The sequence below is a fragment of the Phoxinus phoxinus genome, assembly GCF_949152265.1.
Source record: "Phoxinus phoxinus genome assembly, chromosome: 15".
Taxonomy (NCBI): domain Eukaryota; kingdom Metazoa; phylum Chordata; class Actinopteri; order Cypriniformes; family Leuciscidae; genus Phoxinus; species Phoxinus phoxinus.
In genome coordinates, this window is record NC_136890.1 from 1,166,667 (window position 1) to 1,176,626 (window position 9,960).

At 40.9% G+C, this 9,960-nt stretch overlaps 1 protein-coding gene across 1 annotated transcript; it reads left to right on the forward strand.

The window, feature by feature from the left end:
- Positions 1-521: 521 nt before the first annotated feature.
- On the forward strand, positions 522-7,568 carry LOC307011405 (zinc-binding protein A33-like). The gene is made up of 6 exons (XM_079637025.1): positions 522-1,154; positions 2,377-2,472; positions 2,685-2,915; positions 2,992-3,014; positions 3,096-3,214; positions 4,259-7,568. The coding sequence occupies exons 1-6, from the start codon at positions 762-764 to the stop codon at positions 4,765-4,767; spliced, it is 1,371 nt and encodes a 456-aa protein (XP_079493151.1). The 5' UTR covers positions 522-761; the 3' UTR covers positions 4,768-7,568.
- The last annotated feature ends 2,392 nt before the right edge of the window (positions 7,569-9,960 follow it).

Genomic DNA, 9,960 nt, shown 5'->3' on the forward strand with positions numbered 1-9,960 from the left:
GACTCATCCCCTCCACTCCTGCTTTGAGGTCCTTCCTTCGGGGCCTAGGCTACGTATACCGTATGCCAAAAAGAACAATTATAAAAGATCATTTGTTCCATTGGCGGTGACTGTTTTAAATTAAATTCTTAATTGAAGCAGCTTCTATAGGTGTGTGAACGTGCACATATTGTTTTAATTTAATTTAATCATGTATGTATTAATTATGTATGTCTCATGTGTTTTATTATGCGGTGTGCAATGTGGTTGTAGAATGTTGTCTGAGCCAGTGTCAAAGATGAATTTCTGTCCAGTAAATCTGAACAGACAATAAAGTTAAACAAACAAACAAAAACCTTAATTTATTTTTCGACTGAAGAGAGAAAGACATGGATATCTTGGATGACATCTTGGTGAGTAAATTATCAGCAAAAAATGTTTTGAAGTGAACTAATCCTTTAATTTTACCTACAGAAATCCTGATGTTGTTGTTTGACTTGTTTCAACACACCAACTTGATCAGAAGCTCCGCCCTCTTACAACACTAACCAGGAAGAGACTGACTTGTTATTTCTCTTTTCTGCCGTACTGACTTTGACTCGACAAAAGCAATAAAGAATCAGCGATCAGTGGAGTACGAAGAGGAAAACTTTACAGAAGAATTTGAGAAGTTTGTTTCTGAACAAGTTTGTTTCTGATCTTTGTGATTCTCATGGTGATTCATTTTTAAAACCGTCGTTCATAAAGTGAAAGTAAAGTTCAGATTGCTGGAAACAGTGATAATGGCTTCGGCAGCTGAAGATGATTATATTTGTCCCGTGTGCTGTGACATCTTCAAGGCTCCTGTTCTTTTATCCTGTAGTCACAGTTTCTGTAAAGAGTGTCTTCATCAGTTCTGGAGAACCAAGGAATCTCAGGAGTGTCCTGTCTGCAGGAGAACCTCAAGATCTAATCCTCCAGTTAATCTTGCATTAAAAAACTTGTGTGAGTCGTTCCTGAAGGAGAGAAATGAGAGGCGTTCATCAGGGTCTGAGGAGATCTGCAGTTTACACAGTGAGAAACTCAAGCTCTTCTGTCTGGAGGACAAACAGCCTGTGTGTATCGTGTGCAGAGATTCAAAACAACATGACAATCATAAATTCAGACCCATCAGTGAAGTGGTCTCATCATATAAGGTAAGACACATGTTTCTTGATTCACATGGAACAATAATGAGTCATAAACACAGAACGTTCCGGTTATTAACCGGTCCAGATGAGCAAAGATCTGTGTGCGCATAGTTCCTCCTTCGATTGGGCTAAAATTATTGAGATAATTCAGGAGGCGAACTCCCATCGGTCTCAGGAAAAGGAAGAGGGCCACATCCACACATTTTGTAAAAGTGTGCAGAGCAGGAGACAAGTAGGACTGTATTATTTTGGTAAGCACCCCTTCGATCGTGAATCTGAAGAACTGTGATGAGGGGCTTTCTGGATATGAAAGTATGCGTCCTCCATAACCACTGATATAAACCAATCAGATCTGTGAGAGGATTTGTTTCAAGGAGGAGGACGTGAGCGTAGATGTCCGTCATCCCCAGAGTTCGCTCAGTCCTCCGCTTCAGAGGCAGCCAGAGACACGGTGTCATCAAAGTCCTCCTCGGAGCCGCCAAATGTGGAACCATGGCACTCGCTCCAGATGAGGGAAGCAGTGGAGCCCTGCAGGAGCAACACTCGTGGCACAGCATTTTACAACAAACGTCGCTCAAATTTTGCTCTTTTAATAGTGAGATTGTCTCTTGAAGAGTTGCCGGATAGCCCAGGGCAGAAGCGGCGAGTCAGCTCCAGTAATCCACTGCTCGAGGCTTGTTCCTATCTTCTTCTCTTTGGAGACAGCGAGGAGATGATCTTCACGCTTGGAGGAGAACAATTCTGATGAAAATAGTTTTCAGCGCAACTTAAATATGCAGTCGGCCCGCCGGTTTGGAGGGCAGAATCGCCATTTGTCTGTACAGGAGCACACATGTGAACCAATCAGGCTTCAGTATTCAGTGTTGATTGATTGATTAGGTCTGCGGTGACCAGGACTGGTTGTGTTTAGTCCAGCTGAACTACATTATAAATGCAGAGTCATAGATTTGAGGAATTAGTAACTACGGGGGCAAATACATTTTCACGCCGGCCCAGTTGGTATTGGACAACTTAGTTTTTTTCAAAAAATAGCATTGTAATTTACAAACTGTATGTTGTATTTACTCGGGTTGCTTTTGTTTTATGGTAGGTTTTAATTTCTGAATCAATTTAGTATGAGATGGGGTATCATGGGGCAAATACTTTTCTCTGAATTATATGATCATAACACTGTATTGTCTTTTCTTCACTGTAATCTGGTGTTTTATGTATTTTTGTTCAACTCTAGGAGGAACTCAATACAGCACTGGAGTCCTTACAGGAGAAACTTAAACGCAATGAAAAAATGAAAGGAGAGTTTGAGAAAACAGTTCAACACATCAGGGTGAGGAAACAGAAACGAGAGTAATCTTCATGACAGCTGTTGGATCACTATATACAGTTATGATTTGATATAATGGATTCCAGTTTATTATTTCTGTATATGACTATCAGCAATCTGCTTCTGGATCCGTTTTATGTCGGGTATCTGAGTTTATCTTGGATATTAATGATGTGTCGATTGAGATGATTGAAGTGAATGTGATGTGATTTCAGACTCAAGCTGCGCACACAGAGCGTCAGATTAAACAGCAGTTTGAGAAGCTTCATCAGTTTCTCAGAGATGAAGAAGAAGCTGCAGTCACTGCACTGAGGGAGGAAGAGGAGCAGAAGAAGCAGATGATGAAGGAGAAGCTGGAGGAGATGAACACACACATCTCAGCTCTTTCACACACAATCAAACACATGGAGGAGATGATGGAAGCCAATGACCTCTGCTTTCTGAAGGTCTGATTTCAGATCATTGGTTGATTGGTTGATGATTGATCGAGTTCTTGGTGATAATGGTGTGTTTGTTCTGCAGGAGTTTCCAGTCTCAATGGAAAGGTGAGTGATCTGCTCCTGTCTCTGGTCTCTCTGGTTCTGACCCAAAGCCACTGCAGTTCTGACTCCTGAATGTTCTTCCAGAGTCCAGAGCTCACAGCCGGATCCACAGATGGCTTCTGGAGCTTTGATTCATGTGCCACGATACTTGGGCAACCTGCCGTTCAGAGTCTGGAAGAAGATGCAGGACATCGTCCAGAACAGTGAGTCTGACTGCAGGAGATCTGAGCTGGACATGATGGAGTTACAGGCTCTTCATGACACACACTGATAGATAGATAGATAGATAGATAGATAGATAGATAGATAGATAGATAGATAGATAGATAGATAGATAGATAGATAGATAGATAGATAGATAGATAGATAGATAGATAGATGATTAGCATGCTGCTACTGTGTTTTAGTAAGCATTGTTGACATGTTGCAACACTTAGCTAACCGCTATTAGCATAAAGCTATTCTGCTAGCATGCATGATGGAAGACCTGTTAGCTAGCATTAGTCAAAGAAGCCATCAACCATGTCTCTACGATGTTCTGGTTCAGAGATATATGTCTTGCTGAACAGTTGCTAGGGTACTCTGTTTAGTTGCTAGGCAGCTGCCAATGATGTTACTTCAAAAGCTGCTTGCCAGTGTGAATGATATAAACCAACCGCAACTCCTCTATGACATTCAGATTAGAAGATATCCCTCTTTGGATTTGGGTTGCTAGGGTGCTCGACAATGGTTGCTAGGGCGTGGCTAGGAAGTGTTAAAGGTGATTCGTGATTGTAAGTAGTGATGCTTCGCCTTCATTAATAATAATAATAATAATTTATCAAGTCAACATAATAAGTCAAACACAACAGACTCATAATAAACTAATGTAAACCAAACACAGACTATAAGAGCCAATAAACTGAAGATGATCAGATGCTGGAGATCAGACACACACTTACAGTTTTTCATCTACAGCATAAATCTCAACAGATCTCATTGATTGTTTGTTATTTAACTTTCCCAGAGTCTCAGCTTCTCTTGATGGACACACACGTCTGAATGCCATATTTAATGTGTGTAGTTGATGCCGTTAAACACTGATGATGAAGACGAGTGTGGAACTAATAACAGCGCTGACAGTGATCAGAGGAAAGTGTGTGTGATCGACAGACGAGTGTCATAACTCATAATAATCTGTGTTGGGTTCACTCTTGATCATCATATGAAGATCAGAATAAAAGCCTCTGTTGATTGTGTCTCATCAGCTCCTGTGATTCTGGATCCAAACACTGCAGATCCACGTCTCGTCCTGTCTGATGATCTGACCCGTGTGAGAAGCAGCGGGAACTATCAAACTCTTCCTGATAATCCAGAGAGATTTGACTGTGATGAGTGTTACTGTGTTCTGGGTTCAGAGGGTTTTGACTCAGGAACACACTGCTGGGATGTGGAGGTTAAAGAGAGTGAATACTGGAGTCTTGGAGTAACTAAAGCATCAATCCAGAGGAAGGGTTTCTTCAACACTGATGTCTGGAGTGTGTGGTATAATGAGGACGGATGGTCTTTAGTTCCTGGTTTTCATGTTAATCAGAAGCTCGATTGTGTGAGAGTGAATCTGGACTATGACGGAGGAACGGTGTCGTTCTCTGATCCTGTAACTCACACACATCTACACACATTCACAACCACCTTCACTCACACACTCTTTCCATTCTTCGGTTGTTACTTCTGGTGTTCTGACTCTCTGAAGATCTTACCGGTCAATAGTCAGTAACGTCACTCCTGTAGATCTGGATCTTCTGCTTTCATCATGTTTCCAATATTTACTCCATATCACACGAGTAAGAGTGCTGTTGATCTGAGAATCAGTGCGGTGGCTGTGATTGGGCCGTGATGATCACATGACTGATATCCAGCACTACAGCAACACTCAGATCAATAAACAAGTTTTCATTTATATTCCACTTCACACAATATGATGTTTTATTAACAAGGTTCGGGAGGAGCACGCTCAGATAATTAGCACAAGTGGAGAGCACTCAGCAATCAATGGTAAGAGGTGTATATAGACTCAGCTGTCTCACCTCATTCCATTGACAGTTTTTGCAGCATCCCTCCACCACCCCTTCTCCACGCTTCTAGTCCTAAGCACTTATATACGGGGGGAGTACTCTGGGTTCGGGCCGAACTCTGAGCTCGGAGCCCTCCCTCCGGACAGCACGCCAAATACGCATTAAAACTTTACCCCTTCAAATTATGTAAGTGTGAACTCGTGAATAGACCATTAGAGAGTTTTAGCATTCATCTTTACAGGATAACTGACATTTACCAGATTATTTCAGTCAAAGTGTGTTTATTAATTTCTAGACGTTTTGCATCATATATATATATATGTGTAACATGAATGCTGTGTCTCTCTTTTGGTTCTCTGTGACCTAAGCTGAATCTGAAATCGTCTAACCCTCATTCGCTATTCCTTACGTTAGTCCACTAATAATGTCCACTTGAAGGAGTGAATGAATAGGAGTGAACTCGGACAGCCGCTGAGCGTACATCGGTTGTACACTCGCCACTGCAGTGCATTGTGGGATAGAATGGGTGCACTCAATAACGTCCACTATGGTTTCGGACACCACTATAAATGGCTGTCGCTTCATATAACGCCCTATTTGAGGGTTTAGGGGCGATTTCAGATTCTACCCTAGTTTTCCTACTGTGTCTAATTAGTCATCTTGTTCGTTCTGTCAATCATCTTGTTAATTCTCCTGATTATTTAATCCCTGTGTCCGAAACCGCCTGTCCACTACATAGTGCACTATATCGGGTGTCGGCCATTTTGTAGTGGTGTCCGAACTCTGAGTGAACGACATCATTCCCTACATTCGTTCACTACTTTTACCCACAATCCTCTTTGATTTTGAGTGTAAATCCGAAAAGAGAAATATTTATTTATAGATTTGCTTGTAACTTTACTCCCTTTGCGGAATCTGAAAATATGTTTTTTTTATAATTCATGAATTGTACATTTGTAAATGTGAACAGAGATTCCAAGGGAAAAGCTGGATTTGATCCATATCAGCAATCAGAAATAATTTTTCACAGATTTCAAGCTAGCACAGAAATGACCAAATATAACTTTGAAATACATTTACATATGTTTATATCTTTATATCTGAGGGTTCGGTTCGGTTGAACCCGAGGTCAGTCCAGAGCTCCTCCTGTCCCATTTTAGGGAAAGATGGGGTCCACCGGAGACGTCCACTGGAACTCTTAGGTGCCGAATAAACACCACAGACACAGTGTCAGAGTAAAACTACATGCAAAATAAGATAAACCGGTGTTTTGCCACATTAGATGTTTATTCTATGTATCATCTTTTTACTACTTTAATTCATTTTTACTCTAATTCATTTTAAAACTGTATCATTTATCTCTTTTAATTCCTTTTATAACTCTTTTAATTTCCATTGCTTTTATTTTGTGATCATTTTATTCCTTTCTTGCTTTACATCACTTTGAATCGCCAGTGTATGAAATGTGCTATATAAATAAACTTGCCTTGATCCTGCGTTCTGTTATCCCATAATTGGCACTTTTGGACACAGTGGCTGTTTTAGTTTTTTACATAGTCTTGCTTTAACGGACATTAATATAAGACAATACTGCAAAAACAAATCAGTTTAAATGACTTGTTTGGATTTGAATGATTTGGAGTCGTAACTGGAAGATTTAAGAACATCAAGAGCGTTGGATGAAGTGGACTTACAGTCAAGTGAAAGCAAATCTGCAAATGCATCATATTTTTGGCAGCGATGAAGATCTTTATTAGTTGAACATCTAGATGCAAAATTTGCTCTGATCAGAAAAGAGGACTTTGGTCCACTGTGCTTTATTAAATCTCGTCCTCCCTGCCAATCCGTCTCTACAGCACGACTTCACTATCCAGCTAGACTCAACTTTAATCAGCCCATCAAGGTCGGTCAGAAACCTTGGAGTAACATTTGATGAGCATCTGACCTTCACAGACCACATCACAAAGACAGCTCGATCATGCAGGTTTGCACTGCACAACATCAGGAAGATCAGGCCTTTCCTAACTGAGCATGCAACACAACTTCTCGCCCAGGCCTTGGTTATCTCTAGGCTGGATTACTGCAATGCTCTTCTGGCTGGTCTTCTATCGTGCGCAACTAAACCTCTACAAATGATCCAGAATGCTGCAGCCCGTCTTGTCTTCAACGAGCCCACGTCACTCCTCTGTTCATCTCTCTGCACTGGCTACCACTCGCTGCTCGCATCAAGTTCAAGGCACTGACGCTTGCTTACAGATCGACCACAGGCTCAGCTCCTCCTACTTTCACTCGCTCCTACGAGTCTACATCCCTACCAGAAGCCTGTGATCGGTCAATGAGCGACGACTCGTGGTACCATCACAGAGAGCCACAAAATCACTCTCCAGAACATTCTCATTCACGGTTCCTTGCTGGTGGAATGATCTCCCTACCCTCGTCCGGAATGCAGATTCCCTGACCACATTCAAAAGACAACTGAAAACTCATCTCTTCCGTGAGCACTTGACATAAAAAAAAAATAAAAAAAATAAACTCTCTTTAATCCTCCCTTGTTTGGCTTCTGCTACTCTGAGCAATGCCAGAACTTTGTATTTTGAGCACTTCTTGCGTTATTTTTGCCTCTTCACGATGACTCGCTTGCTGTAGTCCTCAGTTGTAAGTCGCTTTGGATAAAAGCGTCTGCTAAATGACTAAATGTAAATGTAAATCCAGAGTCAGCGCATCCGTCTACCAGGACATGTTCAGAGCACTTCATGCTTCCTTCATTTCCCAGCAGGATTTGCACCGGCCCACACTGCCAGAAGAACCAAAACCTGGTTCAACACCTGTGTGATTTCAGGTAATATTCTAATTTTCTGGGATTTTGATTTCGTGGGTTTCATAAGCTGTAAGCCATAATAAACAAAAATTATAACAAATAAAGGCTTGAAATATCTCACTTTGCATGTAATGAGTCTATATAATATATTAGTTTCACCTGTTAAGTTGAATTCTTGAAATAAATCAACATTTTGATGATATTCTAATTATATGACCAGCACCCTTTACATTTGATTACATTTTGGAGAACAGACGGAAGATGATCCGTCAATGTATCGTTGTTTGTGTTCAGATGTTCAGATGTTCAGTTGCGGTGAATGCGGTCATGAGCGCGAGCACATGTGAAGAGTTTTAACTCTTTTCTTCTCTGTGTCAATGGTTCCCTTTACACGCCTTTAACTGCAAAACTCTGCAGATTCACTTTATTTCGACATTGTGTAATAATCCAAATGTAGTTGTACAAGTTACCAAGTACTGTTACTTGGAGTAAATATTTTTATAAGTAGGCCTACGTACTTTTACTTGAGTACAGTTTTTGGATACTCTACCCACTTCTGGCATCAACCTATTCTTTTCCTCCACATCGTGCATTAATATTGTTTAATGCACAGCTAGTCATGGATTATCTCTTAATTATGGCATTGCTGTTTAAACTATATTGACCCTAACAGTTGTGAAGCTGCTGATACTGATCGCACTGCTGTCTGATCGGAGGATCAAGTTTACGTTCTAAGCCTATCCCTCTGGAAGATCTTTCGTTTACCTTTATTGTTGAAGATATTTGTTCTCATCCTCTGGACAGTGTTTTTCTGTTATTAAAAGACTGTATTGCCGCATCTCGCTATTGGGTAATTCTTCTCTCCACATCACAGTTTAATGACACTTTAATACACTTACACTGTAATACACTTACACTGTAATACACTTGAAACAGTGATGGCCGGGTTTTACAGACGAGACAAGTCTAGTCCCAGACTAAAATGCATGGTTGAGCCGTTTTAACTGAAAGAATGTCTTAAAGTCCCCCTGTAGTCAATACTTTTTTTCACTTAAATATGTCATTTTGGTATCAAAGATCAGTTTTAATGTTTTTTTCCTTAAGGTCTTAAAATATCTTGAATGCAACTACGAGACCCTTGCCTGCTTTAGTGCGGATGCGGTTATGAATATGCAGATGGGCCCTGCCTCCACTCACAGCGAGATCAACTCAACTTAGCAGAGTGGTGTGGAACTGTAGGAACCAGACGAGGGTGAGAGGATGGTGACTAGTGACTGTTGGAGACTTAGCTGCTGAAGACTGAAGTGGATTCGCTGTGCAGGTGACGAGTGAACACGAAGACAAGAGATCTGGATCAGGATGACAGACAGAAGGATTATGTTCCCCATCGATACAACTGCGCACTTTTGAACACTCGTTCCCTGACTGGCAAGGGTACACTACTGAATGAAGTTATAACTGAGAGAGACCTGGATTTACTCTTTCTGACTGAAACCTGGCAAACACCTGACGATTTCGTTGAGCTGAACCTTTTAACCCCTGCTGGATATAGTTATCTGACAAAACCTTGACTTAGTGGTAGGGGTGGTGGTCTGGCAGTGATCTTTAAGAACAATTACAAAGTGACTAAATATGACATTCTTGATGTTTCAAGTTTGAATGTATTTAACTTGCTGGCCCCGCTCCGCTTCTGATTCTACTGATTTATAGACCCCCTAGAAACAACCCAAACTTCTGCTCAGATTTGACTGAACTTCTCACTCTCGCTTTTGCCCGGCATGATAGAATAATGATGCTAGGTGACTTTAATATACATGTTGATTCTGATTGTACTGCTGCAAAAGACTTTTTGTCTGTTCTGGATTATTTTGAAGTATCTCAGCATATTGACTTCCCAACACATTCTAATTCTCATACCCTCGATCTGCTCTGTACTGTTGGTATTGACAATGTGCATGTTCATGGTCATAATCTGGGCATCTCTGATCATAAACTAATTATCTTTGATTTTTCACTCCCCATTGTAAAACCTATAACCAACACTATTATATCCTACCAAAATCTGAAAACCATAACT

Bases quoted from the DNA above. Each gene is read 5' to 3' on its own strand.
- LOC307011405 (XM_079637025.1), top strand. From the start codon at position 762: ATGGCTTCGGCAGCTGAAGATGATTATATTTGTCCCGTGTGCTGTGAC. The intron at 1,155-2,376 runs GTAAGACACATG...GTTCAACTCTAG, and splicing joins AAGTGGTCTCATCATATAAG to GAGGAACTCAATACAGCACT. The intron at 3,015-3,095 runs GTGAGTGATCTG...ATGTTCTTCCAG, and splicing joins TTTCCAGTCTCAATGGAAAG to AGTCCAGAGCTCACAGCCGG.